Source organism: Poecile atricapillus, chromosome Z (assembly GCF_030490865.1).
Source record: "Poecile atricapillus isolate bPoeAtr1 chromosome Z, bPoeAtr1.hap1, whole genome shotgun sequence".
Classification (NCBI taxonomy): Eukaryota; Metazoa; Chordata; class Aves; order Passeriformes; family Paridae; genus Poecile; species Poecile atricapillus.
The window spans coordinates 85,535,389-85,562,564 of NC_081289.1; the positions used below are offsets into that span (position 1 = coordinate 85,535,389).

Consider the following 27,176-nt stretch of genomic DNA (forward strand, 5'->3'; position numbering starts at 1 on the left):
CATGAAAAACATAATGGTTGAGAAAACACCCTGATGCAATGTGTAAATCTTAATCCTTAGATCTTGACTCCTAAAGCCTTAGAAGTCTTTGGACATAATGGGTAGGAAGGCTGTACCTCAGCAAGCAGCGGCACAGTGCAGCAACCTGGAAGATACCTGAGCAAAATCTCAGCAAGCGGCTGCGTCCAGGTGATGTCTGCAAGACACCTGCTGGTTATTCCCCGCTGTTTGGTACGGCCCCTCAGCTTCAGCAAAAAAACCACAATGAACAGACTGTACTGCTGTAGGTGCCCAAATTAGCTGTTACGTTTATCCTTGACTCTGTGCTGTCTCATGTAAGCATAATCATAACAATACATAAGCTCTGAAAATCAGCTTTTAAAATCAGAACATTATGAGTGGCATTGGGCCGAGCACTCTCTCTGAAGTAGACATGAAGTGAAACTTTGGTGCAGTGACCTCCCTTGTTTTGTGAACAGAGGTAAGTCCTATATCCCCAGGCAGTGAGATAAAAGTGCGAAAAAAGGCTTAGTGAAATCAAAGAAGTTTGAAGCAGGCCTTAAAACCATGTTTACAGTATCTAAATACAATATTGGTCTCTAATGACCCTGAAATTAAAGCTTACATTCTTTGTGTTGCAAAAACATAATAGAGAAACAAGAAGAAATCCCCTCATAAAACAAATATTAATAGAAAATAAATAAAAATTAAAAAAAAAAATAAAAAAAAAGGAGGGAAATATGCCTTTTAAGGAAAGGAAGTCACTCAGATTTCCAAAAAACAAAAAAAAAAAGGGCATATTTTTAAACTGGAATCCTGTAATTGAACAGGGCTGGATTTATGGCTGCCACATTGAAAAATGCAAAGAGCACAGTGAAGCTAAACTGGTTTTTCTTCAGTGATGATTTTCACCTCAAGTCAAAGGTGGTAATGGCCAGAAAGAGACCTTTTCTCTTGGAAATTTTTTAAATGCACTCATTTCCCTTACAGGAAGAAGAAGGGACATCATATCATCCTGTCTGAACAGTCAGGAGCAAATGAGTTTGGGAAGATTCTGCAGGACGCTGAACTAGACGAAGCATTCCCTCTAGTCGAGAAAACCCTCTTAATTTGTTTGCCATTGTGTAGCCTGCAGAGATATCTTAGTGCCTGCTTCTAATTTAACAGAAGTTTCATTCAGCCATCACTCAGATCAAGATAATTCAATGGAGTGTCTGGCTACAAATGACAATTCTAAATTCTTTGATAAGGACCCTTATTTATTTATTTATAAACACACAATTCTTACTTAACTCCTTTTCAAAAATAACGTTTTAAATTAAATATTTATTTTTAAAAGAGCTCCTAGGAAAAACTGAAAACTCCATTCCCCAAAATGACACTGATTTCTCCATACTTGATGATAATATTATGGAAATTGCATTCTTCCATGATATTCATTACCTGCAAAATCAATTTACAAGCAGTGGGGTTTTTTTTAATTCCTATAGACAATGAACATCTCATCGTTCCACATAATACTTCCTATACTATTATTAAGCACAGCTGCAGGTGTCCTCTTTAAATAAATTATTTATCAGATCCCCTATCAATGCACAAATGCTATTTTTACAAAGAAATTTAAATAGCCATTTCCTCTAGAACTATTTTGGTAGTAATTTTGGTAAAGTAATTCTCAAAAGGTCTAACAAAATTTTCAATGCTTGCAAGTTTTATAACATTATCCAAAAGTAAGGTGTCATTCCTTATGATCAGGCACTGTGTTTAATCAACCTTTTCCGAATCAGATGCAGAATGATCAGCAGAGTATTTTGCAAAAGTAAAATGGATTTATACAGAGCTTGAAAAAGGAACCACTTGCTTTCCAGCCACATACACTTCAGAAATATTCCGGTCATCACCTGAAATAACATGGTCAAACAAGAGTTTTACACATAAATACAAACACTGATTTAATTAATGAAAATTATGCAGTCCACAAGCAGAGTTTTAGAACACATTATTTGCAGCAACAATTATTTCCTAGAACTAAGAAAGCCCATTTGGAGAGAAATAGTCAGGGCTACCACAAAGACCAATAAATGTTTAATATCCCATGGGTTTTTTTTTTTAAATAAACATAGGATTAAACAGCTGTCATGTTCATAGTGTCATGGATTTTCTGCACATTCAGTAGATCCAAACCCCAAAATGTTATATATCTGTACAGAAAATTATTTGTTGCACAGTATCTGAACTGTCTGGGGAACCAGCCAGCAAGAAAGTGTGACCCAGACAGATCCTCAGAAAGGCAAAAGTCTTGTTAGAGCATGACACATCTGTGGCCAGAGCTGGCACCAGGCACCTCAACATCACAACACAGCAGCAGCGCAGCCCTGGTCTGGACACTGCATTATTTGCATTATTTACAAATAATTATAAACCAGTGTTTATTTATTAATGAAAAATATCAATACTAATTATTAGAGACATTTTAATGTTCATATGAGTTGAATAAATGTATTTAATTACTGCAAAGAAATGTATACTTACTCATATAAAAAAAAATTTATTATTAACCCCCACATTAATTTAGACAACATTTGATGTAGGAAATGAGAATTCAGCTTCAGTTGAAAATCAAAACATACCTAGATACAGGAACTTCTGGAGAGTGTCCTATAAAAAAATGGGAGAAAACAAATTCAGAAAGCAATCTGCAGTCCTGGATCATAATAATTTGGAACTTGAAAGAACTGATAAAAAGAGTTCTCCTAAATATTCCCAGTAACACTGATATCAAAACTTAACATACATAATGTACTTTTTGAAAATAAGGCAAAACTTTAATGTTTGTCAAGTGCTAAAGACCAATAATTTAGCTTAAAAGGTTGAAATTTAAACGTAAAAATAATACTTTTTATAGAACTGGAATTGTTTCCAGGCAGTCTGGCCACATCTATAAATTCAAGTAACTGCTCTTAATTGTCTTATTTAGTCAGAGAAGGTTTTTGAATGAGAAGTTATTTCCATACCATAAGACCAACACTGCTTTAATGTTTACATAAAAACAGTGCTTTTAACTCAAATTAGCCATCTTGAGTGCTTGCCTCATTTTGTAACAGCAATGTAGAAAAGGCAACCTAACCTTTCACTGAGAACACGTTGCCATTTGTCAGTCTCAACTCTAAGCATTAACTAAAATTAAATTGCTTTTTCTTGTCTGCCATTTCTCACTGCAAATAGATAACTGTAACTGTTATCTTGGGCTAATAAAACATGCATTAGAAATATTACATGCATTTTTCTCAAGGTGTTATGGCAGTCACTGGGATAAGCAAGGTTCTGAAGAAAAAAACAAATATGGAAATATTTGAAATATATTAAATATGTCTAGGCTGAAGCACAGACAGCAGTGTTATTGTACACCCAATTCTTGTCACCAGAATCAAGAGACCTTTTCTGTCCGTATCATGGACCTTCCCCACATAATTCCCCTCTTTTTTTTTTTTAATCATGAATCCTGTTCTGATTACCTCAAAATCATCAGCAGAGAATAAGTCAAAAGGGCTATCTGAAGCCTTCGTGTTGATTAGCAGTGCATCAAATTCTTTCCCCACCTCAAAGTTTCCAATCACATCATCTAATCCTAGAGCTGAGAAAGAAAACAAGTTCATAAACATATCTTCAGGACCAGCCTCCTTCTGCCATTTAGAAGTACCTGGCAACTTACTTGAAATATTCATAAGACAAACAAAAACTTACATGATTATGAGGAAAAACCCAAAACTAAATTGAATAGTGAGTATGTTATCACCTGAGCTCTTAAGAGGCTTAAGAAACAATAGGTTATATTGCAAAAACATTCAAACTCCAAATGAGGCAATGAAATTAAGTCAAAGAAACAGTAAAGCATATTATAACACTCACCTTGCTAAGGCAGTATTAGACTGCATTTTTTAAAAAAGTTTAGGCAATTTTGAAAGGTTGTATAAGCCTATTTCAATATATATATTATCATATAGTAATATGATAATGAAAGAGGTGTCCAGTGAGTAATTGCCATTAGCAGGAACAAAGAATAATATGGTGTGGAAAAATAATTATAGCCAGTCTGAAGGTCTCATACCCATCCGTAAGGCTTGGTTGGCTTGTGGTCTATTATTTAGCTTTATTTTTTCAAAGTTTCATTACATCTACAAGTTCTCAGGTCCACATGCCCTGAAAACCTGTAAAATTCATCTTGGTGCTTGCTACATATTATGGTGCTTGCAAGTGCTTAGAGTACGTAAAAAGAAGCCTTTGTGCCTCTTTAGAAATAAATTAGAAGTTGTAAAAAGTATCTGTGAATAAAATTAATTTTTCCAATACTCTGAAATTCAATTATCAAAGAACATATCTGCAAATATTTTGTTCATTTGTTTTCAGATTGATCTGATAAAGGAACTTCAGTCTTCATTGAAGTTTGTGAGTGACAAGAATATCACAATACCTTAAAGACATTTAAACTCCCACAAATTATGAAATATTTTGATTACCTACTAGTTTCAGCTTAAATGATCTCGTGTTCCTTCAGGTTTATGAGCAGAATGCAATTTTTAGACTAAACACAAGAGGGTGACAAGTGCTTAGAAGTCTTAACAAAGCAAATTATTCCAACAAAATAATCACGCATTTAAATTTCTGCTACCGAAATTCTCCCTTTCAGTATCCAGGCTACTGAAAGCTTGTAGAAGTCATTTATATTCTACCCTTAAAAGTGACTAAGTAAGGATAAAACAGCTTAAAATCAATATACAAAATTAACACTTTACTAAGAAAAACCTAATATAGAAAAAGCACAAGAGAAGCTGGGAAGGGAAACCACATAAGAGTTTGGGATTTTAATAAAAAAAAATTCCTTTCTGTGTCTCAGTTTATTCTCACACTTTGTGGAACAGTATATATTGCAGGAAAAAGAACACTTTGTGCTCCCTACTCATCTTCTGTCTTCTCTATTTCCCCCATTACACTCTCCAGGAATTCAAACACAGTCCTTAGAAGACCTGTTTGACGACATTTTCAATACATCTTTAAAGCTTCCATTAATAATTCCCAGTGGAGCTTTTTGACAGCTACAGACATGTTACACTGTGAAGATTTGGGACCAGTGCTTAAGAAGGCAGTGAGCTCATTTCTGCTAACTGAAACAACAATAGATTTCCACTTATGTGTGGATTTCCTCTCTGCTAAATCATACCAGCTCCACTAAAACTTTTTTAACGGTATCTATTTCTATGTGCACACTGATCATAACAAAACTGGATAACACATACACTATATGACTGTATTCTGCAGATGCAACTGTGTTTTGGACAACCATGGTGAAAAGCCTGTTTACACTTTCTGCTTTTCCCTGAGTGAGGAGTGATTTGCATGATGTTTTGATTTGCAACAAACTGCCTCACTTACAGCTCAAAAAGCACAAGCAAAATTAGAAACCGATGACAAATAGAATGCATGATTTTACAGTAATTGCAGTTTTTCTTCTAGGTGATGGCTGCTGAGAAAACAAATTTCCAGCTGGTACATTAAATAGACAAGCACTTATACCCTTATGACTAAGAAGCTCTTTCCAAAGCAAATGTACAACCCTGAAAAGCCATTAATATTTTGTTATTAAACTCTCAGCATTAATAGAGTACTCTTCTGTGAAAAGCCTAGTATGGGTATGAGAAACTGAAGGATTATCTCTGCCCACCAGTTAGATCTCACTCTGGCACCAGAAAATCTGTGAATCTCCCATGAAGACAGGGAGACATAAAATCAAAAAGAGTTGTAGCCCTCTGTGTGCACACCAAAGAATCTTCTTCTTACCTTGGCTTCCTCCCAGAGTGGCCAGCTGAAAAGCTTCTTCAAGAGTTAGTCCTGTTTCATTCACTTTATTGATCTGAAGGCTATTAGATGCCATCATTGTTTTCCTTATAGCATCAAGCATAGAAGCTGAATATCCACCAGCAACATCTAGAAGGGATCAGACTCTTAGAAACAGGCTTTGGATATAATTCTCTATGTTAAATTTCTATAAGCTTTAATTCAAACTTGTGAAAGACATATGTGGTAAATCCAACAAATTCTACTACTAAGCAATGTCTCTGGAGGCATAATTCCCAATAAAGGTGCTGTCACACAGTCAGGTGAATGGAGCACAACACAAAAGCAGAAGCCTAAAAAGTTATTGTTCAATCCCTGTTTTTGTGCTCACAACAGCAACAAAACTCTTCATTAATTTCTTGTTTTCTTTTATAACAGTTTTGGACCAACCCTAGATTTCAATAGTCTAGACTTCCTTACTGCAGTGGAGAAAACAAATGAGGACCAAAAGTTGGAGACGTGCTGATTTTTAAATGTTAAAAGGTGAATGTTTTTGTATCCCCTAATGGTTTCCAGAATAAACCATTTTCACAGCAAACTACTAACCTGTGCCAAGACCAAGCTTCACATTGTGTTCGAGAACCTTTCGCACATTTAAGACACCACTGCGCAACCTAGATTGGAAGAAGAAATGTGTTCTGTGTGGTACATGCAGAAAAAGTTCAGGAAAAGCAGGGCTGTAGAGTCATTTTATGACACTCTCCCTTAATGTGCACAAGATTTGGTTTATTATTTATTCTGGCTGGATACATGCAGTATCTCATGTCTGCTCAATAGAAAGAAGAGTTTATAGTCTATTCCCTCAAAACATAAGCACACTTCACGGGGAAGGGAGACGCCTTGAATCTACTGCTGACAGAACAGTCAAAAGAAACAAATTTTTAGAAAACAAATGTGTATATATATGGTTACAGATGCAATAACTAAACTGAAAGACCACAAATCAGTCCAGAGCACGGTGTGCAGAAGTGGATGATGAATGGTCATCTTCAATCCAATATCATTTATGATGTAATGAGGTATCATATAAATAGCTTTGCAATGGTAGTATTGACTCAGGGTACTACACAAACAACAGCTTTATTTAGTTATACACCACTCCTATTTTCTTTTTTTTTAACTTACGAAAAGTTAGAATTGGGACAATGTGAAATTGCAGCTCCACGAAGACTAAAAAGTTTCAGCTCTTCTTCAGAAAGATGACAGGCATGAGCCATCACTGTCTAAAGAAAACGAGAATCACCAGTTTACTCAGTATTTAATTTACTTCCATGGCTGTGAGGTTTGTTGCACAGCTTTAAATAGTCAAAAAGGACACATTACCATCTAGTGAAATTAATGCACTTCTTGGATGAAGCTCTTAAATCCACAAGGAAAAGACTGATTAGTTTGTCAGTGTGCCTGACATATCATTCCTTCAGCTTTTTTGCATTTTTCAAATATAAGAATACAGGGTGCCTTCTTTTGCAGTGATTTGCAGTGACCAAAGACAAAAGTGAGAACTTCCCAGTTGTCCCAGTGCTGTAGCAAGCTTGCAATTTATATTTTGTAGCTAACACAAAAATTAAGTACTGGATCTAGGAATAATCAGATAAAATGGAAGATGTAGGTAATGTTTCCTATTGGGTCTCTAAAGGTTTGCACCAGGGAGAGAGAAAGATATTAAATATTCTTTAAGTAAAATAATCTAATTTTTTATGCAACTGATAAACTACATTTATTTCTTAGCCTACATAACTGACATTAAAAATAAGTTCACAAGAAAAACATAAAAGTATAGGATAGGATAATTTAATAGTGCATAAACCAATTATTCCCATACAAATCTAATTGGCATTACCTCATATGCCAAATGCCCACTGAAAGAGAAGAGCAAGAGTTCTGTTAGATCTAGCAATCTGCACATAAAATTGAGTATTGCACAGAGACTGCTTCCACTGAGCATCTCCTAATAACATTGTGCCTCTCCCATCTCTACTCATCAAGTTCAATGTAGCTGAAAACTCAAGGAGAATAGCCATGTCTTCAGATAAGGACCTACATATGGTAGCTACTGAAGCATATCCCTGCCAATCTGTACTGTTTTTAAAAAGAAACACTTCAGCAACAGCTCAAAAAAAAACCCCTGCTTTTAAAACACTTTAAAAAAAAAAAAATTGATTTGGTGTCTTAGTTTGAGTGGATGGGGAGACAATATCTGCGGTTCTACTGCTATGCTTGTGTTTAATAGAATGCTTTCCAAATACCCAGGAGCCTGACTCCAGCAGCCACCTGTAATCATGACTTTTTATTACCATTTTCACTTGTGTGCATACAAGTCACAGAATTAAGACTAGTGCTTTTGCAGCACAAATATGCTCTTTAGAACACTCACTCAGAACATCAAGCCAGCATGCAAAGGACCATGTGGGGAAAAAAAGGTTAATACTGGGTACATACTTCTCTAGTCTTTATTGATTTCTCAAGCAAAAAGAAGAGTAAACAAGTCATTTGGGGTATGACTTCAAACACAGAAATGGGAGTGCAAGAGCTAATTCCCAGGGAGTTTCCAGCTTCCCCTTGTGCACCTGAAAATTCTCTCCTATATTTTTTAATGAACTTGACTGATGTCTAAGTACTCTGACTGTAGTTGGTTTGTTCATATTCACTTTTGCATGGGCAGTCCACTATCTAGTTAGGTGTGCCCTGGCTCTCCAACCTGTAATGACAGTGGGCAGGTATATTACATTTATCTCAACAGCATAAAGCTGTACTGAATTTCAATTCTTCAGGCTATTATGCCTCTCAAAGATTGGTAAAATCAGCTCGTAAAATGAGATGAGAGTGCTTTTGGATAGTCAGCGCAATAAAGTGCACCTGTTTGCAAGCAAGGTTGATGATCAGAATTAAGCAGGGAGGGCTGCCTCTCCACAGGAAGAAAATTAATTTGGTTCTAATGTAACACCACAGAAGAAATCTTCAAGCAAGCCATTGTGCAAAAACTGGATAGTATCCTTGCAATATAAGGATAACTAGGTACTGTTCAAGAATTACCAATTCATTCAAAACCAGCTTTACCTAGCTTCCTTCTAATCCCACTGCACTAACTCTTTTTGGAGCCTTTGGAAAATTAATCAGGAAGCATAAAACATGTTTATTTTTCACCCCCTCTAAAATATTTAGTAACAGTGTCAGCTTGTTTAAGATCCAACACCTCAACAGAGAACATAAAACAAATTTACTTTTTCCCAGATGTCACGGACCTTGACAGAACAATACAGATTTTTCAGGTAAGTACAGAAAACCATCATATTTTCTACATGGATTAATGCAAGTTATGTTGGGGAAGTTTTAATGTGGCTACCTTGCTGGTTAGCAGCTTGTTTTTATCATACAGTTCAGTGTAATTCTGGTAGGCAGGAAACATGTTCTCCACAAGTTTGACTTCCTCTTCATTCTCACTTATGTGACTCTGCAACAAGAAAATGCATAGAGTCCTTTAAACAGCAGTGAACCTGACATTACAATCTTCTGAGCAATCTACTGATGTTAAACATACATTCATAAAAAACAGTGTTTGTAAAGCCTATAGTTAGATCTAGTCCTTGCATTTCTTTTTTCCTCAGACCCGAAGAGGCTTTCACAGGACCTAAAGAAGTATCTCCATTTGTTCTTTTACATGTGGTATGAGATGGTACATGAGTCCATCCCAGTCGTGTGGCGACACAACGGCCCCACTTCCAGTTTTTGGAAGACGTTAAAATAATAGATAAAATAATACACAATGTGATTATGAGGTAAAAGAGAGAACAAGCCTACAACAGAGTGGATGCTGAGACCAGGGCAGCAGATGTTTATCTCCTCCCAAAGGTATCTTTAGATGGTCAGCATGCTGTCTGTCCATGCCATTTAAATGGCAGAGCTCTCAGAGCTTACCTGCACACGGAGATCGTGGGCTTGTGCTAAATCCCCAAGGGCATTCAGCAAGTCCTCTGTGCAGGAGGGGCCAAAGCGGGGGGTTATTATAGGCTGTACTCTGGGATACTGAAAATAATAGAAGATCGAGTTTGTATTCTACATATATATATTTCAGAAACCATAAGTAATACTAGCAGTTACATGGCAATTACATTATGTCTTCATTGCTTGCTGCTTACTGCATCCTTGCCAACTCAAATTTAGCTGTACAGTAATTTCCTTGCTTTCATTAGACATTTCATTGCAGAAACAGAGAATGAAAGTGTGGGTTTCTTACAGCAATTTTAATGAACTTTATTAAAGAGTTTGTTTTCATTAGAACTGTCATCAAGTCACTGAAATTTTACCAGTCTTCAGCAGCACTGGATTCTTTCTCATATTTGCTGACAGCCTATATGGATGATGAGAAATAAGTCAGTTGAATGACCAAATATTTTCCAGTCCCATTTCTGTGACCATTGAGGATATAATGATGCAAAACTGCAAGCTTCTGTAAAACCAAAGCCACTTTCTTGTTCAATCTTCTCTACTTATAACAGCAACAAAACCCTGAACTCCCTAGACAGAAGGAATAGTGGTATAACCAGATATGTTAGAGAGTAGGAAACAGTGGGGAAGACACCAAGAACTACAGAGGTTTACACCTCGCACCTCTAGATTAAAATTTTCCTAAGGAAATTGTCAACAGGATTACAGTTCTGTCATCAGTCAGAGGCAAGAGTTTTGCACAAGCCAGTAAGTGATAACTTGGACTCCAGTTCTTTGTATTATGTCCCAGAAAAAAAGGAGCTTGGGTCTTTGCAAATTAGCTAACTTACTCTAGTAAGAGTTTGGGCATCACTCTAGTGATACATACAATTTAGGCATTAAAATCCAGGCAACTGCTCTGGAATATTTTGAGATGGAATGTCAGAAGAAGCCATTGAAAACTAAAGGCTGATAAGAAAAGTACTACTGTGTATAATACTTCTAGATAGAGCATAAACTTCTATCTTTACCACCGAAGAGTAAGCATGAATTTCTTTAGAAACACACTATAAGGCATGTACTGACCTAAAACATTGATTTTATAGTAGATTAGTAACTTTACTTTACTTACTTTACTTAAAAAAACAATGATTTCTGCTGGTGAGGATTCCTTCAATTAGTCTGTCTACTTATATTCCACAGAGTGATGAACCAAATTCCACCTTTCTTAAACGAGAGACTGTCCTCTCTAGGAATCCAGGTATTTCAAACTTGATAGAGAAATGCACAAGATATTGCTCTACTCTGGGCACAGAAAACTGATTTTATGCTATTGTAAGTGTACATTTCTCAACATGACTAGCAGAACATTTTTCAGAATAGTATCTACTACACAGAAAAATACATATTTATTGATCTTTCACTAAGACAACAGATTTGGATAGCAGGATTATTTATTTCATGTGTCCACACAGCATCTTCTGAATACAGAAGTGAATTCAAAAAAGAGCACTACTTACTTTCTTTTCTAGTAGTTCTTTAACAAACCTGAAAAAGGGTAGAAATAAAGTTGCTATAAATCTGTCCTCTATGTTATAGATTATGAAAAATACAAAAAAATATATACTTGGACACCCTGTTAAACATTTCAGAGAGATCAAATTTTTTTTTCAAAACCGTGAGCCAGATTTTCAGATTAAATAAAAAGAGGGAACACAATGAAGTCAGGATAGTGACACTAAATTATGCTACTTTTGAATTTGACTCTGAACATGCAGACTAATGAAAGTTTTTTCATCTAAATACTTAGCATTAGACAAGCAGTAATCATTCTGAGTTCTCCCTGAAAACCAAACACATGCTACATTGAATGAATTGAAAACAAAATTATAACCTACAGCTGCAATATTGAAGAAAGAAAAAACAAGCCAAACTTTGTCTGTCCATGAATTCAAATTGCAGTGTTTAAACCTTTTCAAATCCAAATATTAGAAGATGCAGCAATATTTAATATCTTACATTAGGATGCATATGTCCTTATTCACTTAAAGAACCCTTGATTTTTTGGAAATGCTTATATTAGTGTTAGCATACAGATGATACACCTTCCAGAAAATAAAGATTTACTTCATTAAATATAATGCTACCTCAGACCTCTACAAAAATCCACAAGCAGACACTTGCTAGACGCAGATGGCCAAGCTAAACTTCCTCCTACTTTGAAAGGAAGAAATTCTTTGAAGGCCCATTTGTTGAGTGTATATAAGTGACTTCTGAAAGACAGTTTGAAATGCTTTCTGGACAGGATCTCTTGTGCTGTTTTCCCATTAGTTGATAAGAGGAAGAGTAAGGAGAAATCACCCATAGAAATTATTTTCCAGAGAGAGGCGGCTACGAGCTTCCTCTGAGCCTGGAAAAATCCAATAGCTGGCTAGCTCTGAGAATTGACAACCTATTAAACCATTTAGAAGCACTCCACCTCTGTGAATTCCACATTTTAAAAACAGACAAGCCCAGGAACTCTCTCCCTTGCTTTCAGCCTTGAAAGGTAAGTGAGCTCTGGTGTAGCCGGCCACACTCCACCGAAGCCTGTGCGGCCTGGAGGCGCCGGGCCCCAGCACCGGCAGGGTGGGGACGGGAGACGGCGGGGCCCCGGCCAAAGATGGGCCAGTTCACAGCTGCTAACATCTTGCTCACACAGCCCTCTCCCCGTCATCGGCCGCACTGAGCTGGGGTCCACTGAGCCCCAGGAGCGGCTCCAGGCCGGGCCAGGCTCCCTCCACTGCGGCGTCCCCACAGAGAGTGCCAGGCAGAGGGCGGGGCCCAGCGCAGCCTGAAATCCGTCACCGTGACTGCTGCGGCCACTGCCCATGACCATCTGCAGGTCTGGACAAGATATTAACCCTTTCACAGATGAGACCTGCAGACCTTCATCCTCTCTCCAGGGAGAGAAAAGGACAGAGTGACGACACGTAGAAAACAATATGAAGACACCAAGGTCAGTGAAGAAGGAGTCAAGTCCCAGATGGAAGGAGAATGAGGAGATTCCTTAGTATGGAGGCAGAAAGTTCTTTTGGTAAGGCCACGGAGATGGATTATGATACACTAAAATATCCCCTTTAATTCATGAGAAAGTATGGGGGGATGGAGTGCTCAAACTGTAGATGTGAGCAGATGCATCCACGATGCACAGTAAGCACAGTAAGCACAGTGGAGGCTGAGGAGTTTTGATCCCATGAGAAGCTTGAACAGAGAGAGATGAGAGTGATGAAGACCCCTTGCCCCCAGTGATGAAGACCTTTATCTTCCCAGAGATAAAGATGATTGTAAAGATAGATGAAGAGAACCTTTGCTTTTGAACAGCTCACCCTTACAACAGTAATAGTTGACATGGCCCATTAACTCAGCTGTGGGAAGGCTGTGAAAATGGGAGGAGCTTCACAATTGCAGATTTTTTCGGGGGCAGCTGCTATATCATGGAACAGAAAGGCCACGAAAGAGCTGTTTCTTGTGGAGAATTCTCCATTGCATGGAAGGAGAAAACTTCTCTACCTACAAGATGAAAAACTATTGTAGAAGTAGAAACTGATTAAAAACTGTCTTGTCTCTATGTTATCAGCTGGGGAAGAAAAGAAGTTGGGCACAGGGAGGGAAAGTGTTCTGAAGGTTTTTATTCTGATTCTTCCTATTCTTTTAATTCTGTTAATAAAGGGGTTTTTTCATACCTTTTAAGTTTTGAACCTGTTTTGCCCTCCTCCTAATTCATATCTCACAGATGGAAATGAGTAAGTAATTCTAGTAGGTGTACTGGCAATTTTAGCCAGCACTAAACCCACCACATTATTTGCTGCATTGGTCGGGAAACTCAAATTGGCAAATCTAAACCACTATATCTGTGAATTTTTATGTCATAGTTCATAGTAGAAAAACTGTCATTTTGATCACATGTTGTATAAACTTTATCAAATGTCTTCAGAAGGAAAAGAAAATTACGCTAGAGGCTACATTCACAGCCCTGTAGCTCATGCTAGATCACCAGATGGAAGTGAGAGACCCAGTTTTGACTTCTGCAAAGCCCAAAAGAGTTTGAGCCCACCACTGTCTATAACTTTGAGATCCAAAATGCAAAGTGAATTAGCTATCATCTAATAGCTGTATCTCCTCTTACTGATTATTACTGATATAATAAAATACTGGCTTGAACAGAAGCTCTAACAGAAAAATAATGCCCAGGTGACAACACAAAATTTCAATATGGCTGTTTTCCTTCTTTCTCACTTTCTTTGAACAGTGTGAGCTGTTTCAAAACTGATGAAATGTGGTGAAATATGTTTTGCAAAAATACACATTGTTGGCTTATGTACTTCTCTATGAGGAAAGAAGCTCAGCTTCAAATCACAGTCTTCTGTAGCAGAACAGACTTGGACAGCAGTTCTCACCTTTGCAGCTGACTATAACTAATAGTGCCATATATGGTACTCTAGACTTCAATTCCCTAACTTTTTTATTAAATCCTCTTTGATAAAGAATGGTAGATTCAGATCCTTGACAAATTTAAATTTAATATATAAAAAAATTGGAATTGTGTCTTATTTCCATGCATGCAATATAAATACTTCTGGATATTAACTCTAAGTAACCTAAATGAGTGTCGTCCATTTTCTGACAGTGTGACATCACATTTCTTAGATTCTTAAAAAAGCAAACTAAAAACAAACTCCAACTAGCATGTCGCCCTCTTAATGAAACACCTCTTCATCCTTCTGCAATTGTATTGCTGTGATTCAGGTAAGTACTCCAGATCCATACCAAGAAGCATGCAGCTTTCTTCCCTAGACAGCTATGGAGTACTTGTGGCAACCTCTCACCCAAAGTTGAGAAACATTTCTTATTGCAGAGCCAAAAAGGAATGAGTTGGAGGTACAAGATAGGTATTTAAAAGAAAGTTATTTAGACCCTTCTGAAGCTTTTAAAACTATCATAACTGGAAGTTCTGTTTCTTTCAGGTCATATGGCAGGACTTGTGTCATATTATGGAAACTGGGGATTTACTCAGGGGAAAAAAATGCTAGAAGGGTGAAGGTAACTAATACTACATGTTTTAAAAATGTCTTTAAATATAAACACCATTAGAAATACATGACCATTTCTAACTTTCATTGTCATGCCTTTAGCATGGTTCGTAAAAACAAGAGAGCAACCTCACACAAGTGTGATGTTTATATCCCTCTTCAGGGTTTTCTCTTTCAGCATGACATTTGAAACATTTGTATAAGTAAATAAATAGTTTTTATAAGTAAATAAATAAATAAATAAATAAGAAGAGCTGTATATCTGCTTAACTGTTTTCTGAGCATGGGTGTGAAACATAAGAGAAACGTATGACAGTAAGCTGCCATACTCCAGTCTTGGTTCTCCTCCACTACAAACATTGCATTCATTTGATTCTCCTTCATTCTCTTGGCTGCATGTTGGAGTAGTTTGGCTGGTACAGATAAACAAAGCCTTAACCTAAATGGTGCAAGGAAATAGCTTGGAAGTTAATGGGTACAAAGGAACTGGCTACCACCTCACCATCATATATGGTCCCTTGACCTCCATACACAAAGCTGTGAGAAGGAAAAGAGGCAGCAGAAAACACACATATCCTCTCAAATCCAAGATCTGTGGTTTCTCCCTCTCTTTGGAAAAGCCAGAGAGATGCTACTCGGGCTGTGCAGCAACTGTATGTGCAGGAATTGCCGGGACTGCAGGGGATAGTACTTTTGTAAGAAAAAAAAAAATCCATTGCTAATAAATTCACACCTTTAAGCTCTTAGAGAGATTCACTTTTCAGATGTATGAAAAATCTTATTTTAAAAGGTTATGCCATCAATTTTATCATTTTACCTTTCTGTCTCTTGGACAGAGTCAGCAGTAATCTCTCTGTATTGTGGCACACTCTCATTCATGTCCATGCAGACTTTTCCAACAAATGCTCGTTGACCAAATTTATCTGTTGAGATGCATTAGAATATAAATCTCAGAATTACTGGTTCTCGGAAACCATTACCAAAGCTTGTACTGAAATAAAAAAACAAAGTCTACCCCACCCAGCTTCATTTAAGATGACCAGAATTTATGCTCTTGTCTTGTCTCTAAGCTAGGATCATTCACGTGACTTTTAAGTAAAAAAAGAAATAAGGAAACAAACAACACTTAAATAGGACATTTAACATTAACACCCAACTTTATAAATGAGAGCTAGATTATTGTAGTTTAACCACGACCAGAATTCTTAATGGTAGACAGCTGTGACACAGTGGATGAGAAACACAAGCATCAAAGTACAGTAGCTGTAGTAGATGACTACCTGGAGATGAGAGAAGGCACAAAGATCTCAGCAAACCATCTCTCCTTAAGGAAAAGGAGCAAAATTGCCAACAGGTCTCCCACATGCAGTTAGAGGGAGAATTTTCCAGATCTAGCTTCTTTGCTGAGATTTACCCATGCTAGATGAATAAATCAGAACTCATATGTAAAACATGTGTATGATATCCAATTCTAGACTGTCAAATGTGTTTCTAAATCAGATCTCTTTGTCCACTTTTATTATTTGGGTTGTTTAATGTAAAAGTTTTTAAAATTTCCTACTAAATCAGAAAGACTAGGTAATTTTTGATGAAATCTGAGGTTCTTATTGAATTTCTTTGCTTTACGAGCTGTCTGAGCCTTGAGAAATCCTGCAAGAACTACAACATTTTCAAACAGCAGGCATTTGCAACTGTGAACAGAAGGGAAGGATAAGATTCTGATGCAGCTTCCACTTCTCTGATTTTCGAGGGTGTGTGAAGATTTTTGACATTGATTATCAGCTGAAACCTCAGAGTACCAGGAAATTAATGTACTGACTGGGTCTCCTGTCATTCATTTCTTTTAAAACTCAAATGACAAAAGGTTAGAAAGAGCAGAGAGCTGCAGCTGGAGAAGAAGTCCAGCAGACCTAATTCAAGCTCAGTCAGCAGCAGATTTGGGAGTGAAGAGACGAGTTGCAATAGTAGAACAGAGCTACTTAAATGAACATGGGTAACAGGTGGGGTTTGGGGACACAGTGTGACAAGTAAAATGAATAACAAAAAAAATTAGGAGAAAGACAGATTCCTGGCTAGTCTAAAACTCCTAAATATTGTTTTCTTCAACTAACATGATCCACACAATATCCTTCAAAACTCACTGTTAGACTTACCTATAATTTCAGCAAGAATAAGAGAACTATCTGTGTGAATTGTTGCAAAGTAGCAAGCTGTAGTCGTGCCATTCTTTAGAGTACGTCTCTAAAAAAAGAAATCAGTTTCAACTGTCTGGGAAAAAATCAGTAAAGCTGCCAAAATACAGAACAGGCAGTCTAATTTCAAACTACAAGAACATTTAGTTATTGTGAAATTTTGCAGTGATGTGGGAAGGTAAAAATATAGATTTTTAATTTCATAAAAGCTTTTTTTAGGTCTGAGGGTTAATAAATAAAATAATTCCTCACAGAATTTTTGCAATGGCTAAACCCATAAAAACCAGTCTATATTCTTTCCCCCAAACTAGAAATACTCCAACTTATATTTAGAAATACAACTAGTCATTTTTTTTATTTCCTAGTTATGAAAGGCTGTTCAATTTTCACTTCATAGGTGAAGGACTGTTTATCCAGTGTTAGCAAAGCAAGGCTTTTGGGGAAGATGATGGTTTTCTCTTAGCAACCTGATCTAGCTGGAAAAACAAGTCAGGTTTTCATGTATCAAAAACATTCGTTGATTCCAAATACAAAATAACAAACTTAACTGTAAAAGTAAACTGAGCACAACTGCTCAAACTATGAGCTAATTATTTATCTGATATAGCATTTGAAAGGAAATGGAGGTTGACACCTCTTCATATTACTTTTGGGGAACATAATAATAAATTATAATAGGTATTTTAATTACGTTAATTCATTATGAAATGTGTAGCTTCTCCTGTCCTTAGGCCTGATGCAAACTATGTTGACCACTTATCCAACATACAGGCTTAAACTATATTTTGGTTCTGGCTGCCAAGTAATTTCAAAATTTTCTTTATTTTTTTTTTAATAAGGTAGAAGGTGAGACATCCAGCACAATGTTTGGAGGAGGGCTAGAGCTAGCTATTTGATAATCATGAAGTCAAGCTCTGTCTTTTCCTTACAATATTCAAATGAAAATCTCTAAGAGTTCAAAAAAAGTCTCAAAAATAGCAATTTCAATACTGACACAAATTACCTTTGTCTTTCCTAGCTTTTAAATTTCATAATCCTCTACTTCTGAAATCATAACAACATTGTTAAATTAAAAACATTCTGTTTCCAAATCATCAGCACAAAGAGGAGGTTCCAGTTAAATGCAGGAAAATTTCACCTAAATTGTTTCTTTTGCTGAGTATAGAAAGTGTTGAAAACAGGATCTTGATTTGAAAGAATCCACTGTGTTTTCATTACAACTTCAAAAGCACAATGACACTTAGGAAAAAACATTGCCTCCATCTAAGTTTAGTCCTGTTTCTAACAGGTGAAGGTTATTACTGGCCCCACCAAACACTGCAGAGTGACTGGTGTTCTGTATCTTCTGTAGGTGAAGACATTTTCCTGACCCTGTTCTCTTTGATTCACATAGGGAGAGCCTAACTGTGGTGTTCAGGCTCCCACAACTAACTTCCACCTCTCTCTGGCAGCTCTTTTCCAGATGATATTATGACACACCTTTCAGGGTGAGGACTCTAGACATGCTGGTGTCACTCAACCTGTGCTGTAACTGTGTTGGGCACACAGTTTGAAGGTGAGGTCACCTCTATTTTTAAGCAGTTGAAGGCATATGTGCTTGTCACTAGAACTTATGACCAAGCTGCTCTTTCATGTTTTAACCATGGCAGATGGTACAAATTTCTTTTTAAATTTGTGTGGCAAAGAACAGTGTAACTATTTATTTCAGATTTGTTATGCTATTATGTTGACAACAGATGCTGTCACAGTAATAGACAAATGCAAGGCAAATTGTGCTGGCCAAATAATTTAATCTGTTGGAGATATTTCAGTCCACATATTAAAGGATAAATTTCATTTATAGGACAGAACTAGTACTCTGCAATACGACCTAGCTGCTTGTTGTCCGTCCAGTGGATCATAAAGATTTTACAATGCTCAGAACCAGTCTAGCTCAAACACAGTCTTTTCTTGTCTCACAGTACCATTGAGAAACTCCATCTAAAGCCCCTGCAGTGAAATGCATTTCCATTATAAGGACCTCAGCAGCAGCAATGTCTTCCTTTACTACTTCAGAGCTCCCCAGATTTGTCTATGAAAAGTGTCTTCTCTTTCATGTCCTTTTGCAAATGGGGAGTTCATAATAGAGGATTTTTGTGCAGAAAAGGGAACATCCCCTGAATTTTATTTTATTTTTTACTATACTTGGTTATTGCTGCATGGAGCAGTACCTGTCTGCACCTGCTGGCTGTACTAATTCCGAGAGTAGATTAAATGTTAGTCATTGTATTCAGAAAAGGTGATAAAGGGTTCATTGTTAACCCTGTGATTAAATGAACTCTCTTGCCAGTAACAACAGAACAAGACTGGAACTAATAACAGACAGTCTTGGCTAGCAATTAGAACAGTGGCTATCTTGGCTTTATCTGGTTTCCGTGACAGTAAAACCTTCTCTACGCTTTCTGCTGACCTTCTGAAAACATATCTATATTACACAAAAATGAATGTCATCAAGTAGGTAAAGGGCATTTGCAGGACTTACAACAACTCTGGTGTACACTTCTTCTGCAAAACCACTGTCCTGGTATTTGGCTTCTGTTGGGAATGTGTAGGAAGTCAACCACTGCAAAAGAGGCAGGTCTACTCTTGTACCAGTAAATGAATACTGAGGCGCATGAATATGTGTATCAACCAACCCCGGCATGAAGAATTCACTAAGGAAAGAAAATAAAATTATTATAATCCAAAATGTCTCAAAATTCTCCCTGGTAGTTAGCTTTGTTTTAAAGAGTGTACTTCAGTAAAATCCACCAGAATAAATGGCGAGTACAAATTAATCTGTGTCTTCCAGCATCAGCCTATTAACTTCTGCTGTACCTCTACCCATACCCATCTTTTGGTATGAAGCAGTTCATAATATCTTTTACACAGCAAAATACATATATCTAACTGTGAGAAAAACAATGTAAGAGCATGATTAATCTAATTATCTGTAATATTGACCCACCCTAAATGGCAACAAACAAAAGGGAGCAGACTTCACCACAACTAAAATTACTCCACTGTAGAATCCACCTGAAAAAGAGATTGTATACAGTGTCGTTTCCTAGTGTGGATATAGATGGAATGTCTCTATCTCCCAAACCATTATATTTACAAAATATGACTTTCTATATGCCAGTTTTCCTCTACATTATTTATATGTCAATATAGATATATAAAGTCAATGAATTTCAGGGCTTAATGGAAGAACAGACACGGTGTCTAAAAATACAGACATAGACACTGGTGAAAAAAGCTCTGCTCAGTATCTTGACAGGAAAGACCTATTTACAATGTAACTCTATATGTTGTCATGCAATGTTCCTGCAATAAAAGGGATGAATATATCAACATTACTAGGAAGTTGCTATGGCTATTTTGTTTTGTGCTGAAACTCTTTACTGCATAACATTTCTATCACTCCTCTTTCCTTCTTCCTGACTACTGAATTAACTGAATTTTATCTCTTTTTAGCTCCCCTTCTTTCTGTTTTCTTGCAATCTATAAACGCTGAAAAGTCTTCCTCAATCTGATCCATATTCTTTCACCTTGTACCTTCATCTGCACCTTCCACTTTCCTCTGTCTATTTCAAGTGAAGAAAATATCTGATTATTCATAAAGACTGTATGATTAGCCTTCCAGCAAAGCATAATTTTTTTTAATAGTTGATTACTAGAGGGATGCTGCAGCTCTCAATTCTAAGCCACAATTTGTTTACAATCCTACTACATGCAAAGCCTAGTAGATACAGTCCGAAAGATTTACATTTCACCATAAAGTTTGGGGATTTCAGTAGATGAAGGAGAAATAAAATGGTCCAGCTGCAGTATAGTGAGAAGTCAAAAGCTCTGTGTTTAAAAGGTTTGCAACTTCTAATTATATTAATTTTTATCATGGAATGTGTTAAAGTCCAAGCAAATGAGTTTCATATTTGCAGTGTCAGTGTTACCTACATTTACTACATCTAGACTTTCATGTTAAGCACAGCCCACTACTAACAAAATAGGTATAAAATGCAGTCTTAAGAAAGAGTGGCACTTACTTCTGTAAGCACAGAAGCGATTATGCCTGAAAGCTAAATGCAGCATTTTGTTCTGTGCAGTATGCATCAGCCAGCACCATTCAGCCATGTCTGCAATTCCACACCAAGGAATGCAAAAAGAACATGGACAGTTCTCCAAGTTGTATCCAGAACATAGGCACCTTTGGGTAAAGGGCTCTCACTGCATTGAAAGGAATTTTGCCCATTTAAATTTATGGGCATCATATGGATTTGATGTGCTCCCTGTCAAAAATGTATTCCGAAGACTTGCTTTACATCACTCAAAGAACAAACTGCATTTGCTGAAGTTAGTCTTAACAAAACACGTACTGTTTACTCAGTTGTCTTATGTCAGATGTTTTGAACCCCCACATCTTCGCCAGTTCCTCTAGCTGATCAGCTTGTTCCACAAATGCAATCTAAAATGGAAACATAGTTAAGTACTTTAAATGTGCATCCCACATCAGCTTTATGTGAACACAAAACAAGTTATATCTTAAAACCAGTTTTACACACTTACTACAGAGGTGTTAGGTTTGCATTGAGACACTTGTTTTTTCTGACTACCAAGCATGATTTTGAAATACTTCCCCATAATCCAACAACTAACCGCACCCACCTTGTAGCTTGTAATAGAACAGTTAATTCCTTCTCAAATAATACACAGGCAGAACAACACAGACCTTAGTGTGCTGTAACACACTAAGGTAACATCATGCTAGCAGTGCAGTCACTTGCTGAGGGGGTGTACAATAGCCTGACAGGAATGCAATATTCACAGGAATTGCAGTATTCACCACCAGAGGGGTCAAATTACCTGCTTTGCCTATGACTGACTGACATCAAGCTAAATATTTTCTAATTTTCTGCTTGTGTTGGGCTTTCTCAATTTTTTTCAGTGCCTAGGACGAGAAAAGAAATTGAGGAGAAAAATGTGGATAGTATTTTCGTTTTACAGAATGGGCTAAAAGGATGATGAGATCTTTGTTTATTTCAAAACAAAACCCGACATTCTGGAGCCAAACTCAACCCCATTTGACTCCTAGAGAACATAGACTCTACTGATGATGAGTTGCTGTTGCCTAGTCAGAATTTTAGCACATTTCCTACTTATTTTTAAATTCCGTGGTATTTTAATCTACAACATGACTCTTAGCAGCTGAATCCTCAGCTCTTTGATTCTCTGGTCTATCCACTAATAGGCATGACAGCTCCTCAGGAAACAGAGATTGTGGAGCCTAGGAACTGCAATGCCCACTACAGGCTCCAGGTGGGATCCAAGTTTCCTCAACACTTGACAATTTAGAGGACTTGGAAGTCTCCACTGGCCAAAGGCTGACTATCTGAGCTTAGAGAAATTCTTGCCTCTAGCCACAGCTTCTGCCAGAAACCAATTTATGGTCTTCTAACTCCCATGGTGTAAGAGCTCATGCTCCTAAGTTCAAGGGAATACTCTTCCTGCTACCAGTATCCCTTTGGTCCTGGGATGATGTCCGCACTGAGGGCCTGTATTACCCTCAGGACAGCAGTTTCTAGGGCAACAGTTGAAAAGAAAAAAAAAAAAACACATTAAAAAAAATTAAAAATTAGTACTTCCAAAATTGCAGTAGGAAGAAACTTGGGAGGAAGAGCAAGAGGACTAAAAAAGCATTGATTAGCAGTTATTTGCTAACTAATGATATTTTTTATGTGTATGTTTCTTTTGCATAGAAATTTACCACTTTCTGTTTTTTCCATAGACAAAAATAAACAAAGCTGCTAAACTGTAAAGGCTGCTAAACTGTAGACAAGAAGTTATTGGCTGCCTAGTCTTTTAAATTAATCATGGCTGGTATGATTTATATTGTCTAAAGAACAGAAGTTTTACATTTTCAGTCAGAAAACATATTTAAATAATGTCATAAATAAATACCACACTAGCAAAAATTGTAAGATTATAATATTCCATTAATAGTTCACAAGAATCAGTATTGTCCCCCATGCAAAGAGGAATACATCCAATTTAATTAACTGTATAACTGTAGAAGGCTTGGAATACAGACCTACTGAAATATTTGATGTGCAATAAAGAAAATGTCATTCAGATACTGAAGTCAAAATGGATACAGAATGAGCAATGTTAGAGCTGCTGGGGGGGAGACGAGTGAAGAGGGAGGGGAAAAAAAGAGAGGAAAAAAACCATGAAACACCAGATGACAAATTCTGGAAACAGGCGTTGCCATGGAAAAGCAGTGGCTGTTATGTACTCTTAGGGTGCAGAAAAATAAAATACTTAAATTATGGGAAAATGAAGAAAATATGTTTCAAGGAAGCTGGATACATGAAATCAATTCTAAACCTGACACCTGGTGTATTATGGTTGAGTTAGACTATGGGTAAATCAGCAAGACATCTACATTTTTTTCAAACAAACTTCCTAATGGAATTCCTTAATCAGCCAAGAGTTGTTCCCCATTGCTTTAGGATGCATTTCTAAATCTGAATGCTTTAAGGTCTTTGGATATTTGTTTCCGTATTTGCTTGTGCATTCAAGGTAACCAACTGGATGCACAGTTCTTTAAATTAGTTCTGCACCTCAGGACTGTAGAAGCAAGAAGAAATTCTACAGCAGAGGCACTACAGAGTCAAGAGAAGTGTGCAAGACTGAGAGCTTCAGCTTTAAAGAAGGAAGTCGAGGAGAATAACTGGTACATTGGGAAAGGTATATCACAAAACACAGAATCTCACGTGTTACTCATATAATGGGGCTAAAGCCTCCAAATATCAGGGGTAAACATCTCCCTCTGGCTAACTCAGGCCTTTTGTACACCAAGTAACACCTAAAGCTCTTCCATTAAACTGTGCATCAGCCCTGAGGCAGCAAACCCTGGCTGCCTTCAAGCACCACAAATATTTTGCTAACAAGAGAACAGGAAGTGAACATGGTTTGTTTGGATCCAACAGGGCTGTCTTCCTTTATTTCTGGCTATGACATTCATAGGTGAACATGAGAAGGGGTCCATCCCTCTTTCCCCTCCCATATGCTCTCTTGCCTCCCTGTTCACACAGTTATTAAATGACTTTTGCAATTAGACACATGATGCCTATTGTTTGCCTAGTTCCCAAAACTGGAATGTGAGGCTAAATGAGAGACAAGAGCACTTGCTAGACACGGCTGCTAAAGGAGCTGCCCAGCCTGTGGAGAAAGGCTAAGCAATGAACTCCAGATGGATGTTGGTACCCTGGTACCTTCCTCCTTGTACACCTGACCTGTGTACGCAAAGTCTCCCAAATGGCTTAAATCAAACCTTATTCTCAAAATCCTTTTTCCACAACTCTTGCTCTTTTCATGACTTTCACAAGGGCTTTTAGGTTATAATTTTTTTCTCTTTACTTCATATTCTACCCACCTAGGATAATTACACCAACATTTCAATAACAACTTATGGTTTTAACCTATGTTTTCTTCACCCTGGGGAATACTAGTCTTTCTCTTTGCTGTTCCTCAAGGGAGACAGTACACTGCTCTGCAAACCACTCAGTTAAACATGGTCCTTACTGTGCTAACTTGATGATAATTTGGACTTTAATATACAAAAGCAATGTTTTTATTCATAAAACTTCCTTTCCATCTGGGGCAAAGCGGAGAGAGATGACATTTTATGTCCCTTGGAGGACATTCAGGGAATCACACTGCAAAATAGCACCCAGTTGTTCATACAAGTTCTTATACACAGTGCAAAATTTTTCCACAATGGAGTCAGCAACATGAGGTAAAAGGATACCTGTTTAGTTAAATCTACATCTTTGGGAGGAAAACAGAAGCATTTTTGATGTAAATTTGAACAATAAAGGCAAGTAATTTTCTAACCACTATGTCTTTCCTGAAAAGCCAACTCTTCTGTGATTCCAGTGGTTGTTCTGCATGAAGCTACACTATGAGCAGGGAGAGGAGAGCATATGGGATACTCACTTTATCAACCCCTGGAATATTAAAGTGTCAAGAAATTGTAATAAAAAGAGATTAAAATAAGAGTGCTTGTCACAGTATTCTGGTGGGAATTTTATTTTAGGAAGACAGTGTTTTAATGGATTAAAAAAAAAACAAAACCAAAACGTCTGCCAATTTATGGAAGGAAAAAAAGTATGCTGTGAATCCTTCATCCCTAAAAGAGGGAGAGTAAGTGAGAGCACAGATCTCTAGGTGTAGCTTACTAATGTACACCTTTTTTAGGAAAATCACTAAAAAAAATCTTGATTTCCTAAGGATGCTGTGTAGACACACTTTTCCAGAAACTGACATTAAAGAGAGTGGAATGGAGTATGAATACCCATCTTCTGCAACTGAGTTACACCAGCCAAACCTTTTTTCATTCAAATATATTGTTTTAGTGAACACCAGCTAATACATAACTATGCAAGTTTTTACTCCCCTCATGTTCATCAAAATACAGTTTCTCACAGACTTTGATACACCTTGCACCAGACTCCTCAACAGCTATAAAAGGGCTGACTTGAAACGGGCCATCATGGACCCATGTGAATAGAGAAAATAAATACTGTTAATGCTCAAAACATGCTTTGCACAGATTTCGGACATTACTGAAGCCTAACACACACTGAAGCCTGTTATTTAGCTACAGGAAAGAAAATTACTTTTATAAATTTTACATAGAATGCTCATATATATTATTGAGTCTACAAGAAATCGCAAGCCTACTTTCACAACCTGCACTACGAAACTCAGTTTCAAGTGTGATACTGTTAAGGGAATGACATTGCTTCCCCGCCAGACTCTCTCCTGCATTATCAGTAAGTGCAATGCTTGTTTTAAGCCTGGCTCATACTAGTGAAAGGCCCAGCATCACCATCTTTCTAACTCTTTATGGGTATATGCCATGGGCTTTCTTTTTTGGTTTTTCTTTTTTTTTCTTTTTTTTTTCTTTTTTTTTGTGACAAGACAAAAAAGCCTCATTTAGACAGCTGTGCAGTGGGTACAGAGCTATTATTCACCATTACTGTTTAGATACCCTGAGAATAAAAAAACAGCTTGTGAAACTGAAAGAAAACAGAGAATCTGAACGAATGCCAGGACTAGGCACGCTGCTGTTCCTGCAGACTCGTGCCGAGGAGACGCTCTATCCCTGTTACCACCAGCTCCTGCAAGTGCGAAATCCCTTCTCCGCGGCTCCTGCCCCGACGGACAGGAGTGCGAAAATTTTCCGCTTTCTCCCCCGAGACCGTCGGGGCCGGCCCTTCCCCTCGCCAGCCCCGGACGCGGACTCGGGTCCGCAGCCGCCGCGGGCGGACCCAGGGCACCACGGCTGCCGGCACCACGGCCCCGCCGAGCGCCCCGGGAGGGACCGCCGGGCATCTCCCCCGCCGCCCGCCACACCCCGCCCGAGCCCCCCACTCACTGTCCCGTTATCGTCCACCCCCAGAAGGTGTCCGTGGAGGATCTCCATGGGGGCGGAGGCGCTGGAGTGCACGAAGGTCCCCTTGAAGACGTGGGCGAGCGGCGGGCGCTGCGGAGAGCCCATGGCGGCGGCGGCGGGCTTGGCGAGCGCGGGCTGGGAGCTGCCACCCTGCGGGCTGCCTCCCCTCGCTGTCTCCCGGTGCCGCCGGCGGCTTCCTGGAGCTGTCACCATTTCCCCACCCCCTGGTGACTTTCTTTACGGGGAGTGGTTTCGGCTCAAGGGGGGCGGGAGGCAGCGCCGCTCCCTTCGCCTTCCCGCGGGCGGGAGGCGGGCGGTGTGCGGGGTGCGCCCCCAGCCCTCGGCCTCCCCCGCCGCTGATGCCCCCGTCCCAGAGAGGTGTCCTCCCTCGTGCAAGAGGCGCGAACGGCAGGAGAGATGCCCAGTGGGTTTTAGAGTCCCAGCTTCTCCCTGGGAAGAGGTGAGAGACTGGACAAGGTGTCTGGTAGTGTCTTTCGAGTGTCTGGCAACTCACTTCTGCAACCAACCTGCGGGTTGTAACCACTTGCAGAAGTTTAATTTACAATAGGATTTGTAGGTTGGAAAAGACCTTTAAAACCTTCAAATGTCAGACTGTCT

At 38.2% G+C, this 27,176-nt stretch overlaps 1 protein-coding gene across 1 annotated transcript; it reads right to left on the reverse strand.

Moving 5' to 3' along the window:
* Window positions 1-752: 752 nt before the first annotated feature.
* GDA (guanine deaminase) lies at window positions 753-26,787 on the reverse strand. Its single transcript, XM_058826316.1, has 14 exons — window positions 26,541-26,787; window positions 21,475-21,563; window positions 19,602-19,773; window positions 17,042-17,129; window positions 15,706-15,811; window positions 11,337-11,364; window positions 9,808-9,915; window positions 9,236-9,343; window positions 7,018-7,115; window positions 6,439-6,506; window positions 5,836-5,982; window positions 3,516-3,634; window positions 2,631-2,658; window positions 753-1,901 (listed from the first exon to the last, which is right to left on the reverse strand). Exons 1-14 carry the CDS (start codon window positions 26,769-26,771, stop codon window positions 1,831-1,833), a joined length of 1,461 nt encoding a protein of 486 aa, XP_058682299.1. The 5' UTR covers window positions 26,772-26,787; the 3' UTR covers window positions 753-1,830.
* Between the last annotated feature and the right edge of the window lie 389 nt (window positions 26,788-27,176).

What these genes read in the sequence shown, in the direction of transcription:
- GDA (XM_058826316.1), bottom strand. Translation starts at nt 26,771, where the DNA reads ATGGTGACAGCTCCAGGAAGCCGCCGGCGGCACCGGGAGACAGCGAGG. An exon ending in CCCACGATCTCCGTGTGCAG is followed by an intron (nt 9,344 to 9,807) that starts GTAAGCTCTGAG and finishes TTCTTGTTGCAG; the next exon opens with AGTCACATAAGTGAGAATGA. An exon ending in CCAGAAGTTCCTGTATCTAG is followed by an intron (nt 1,902 to 2,630) that starts GTATGTTTTGAT and finishes ATGTTATTTCAG; the next exon opens with GTGATGACCGGAATATTTCT.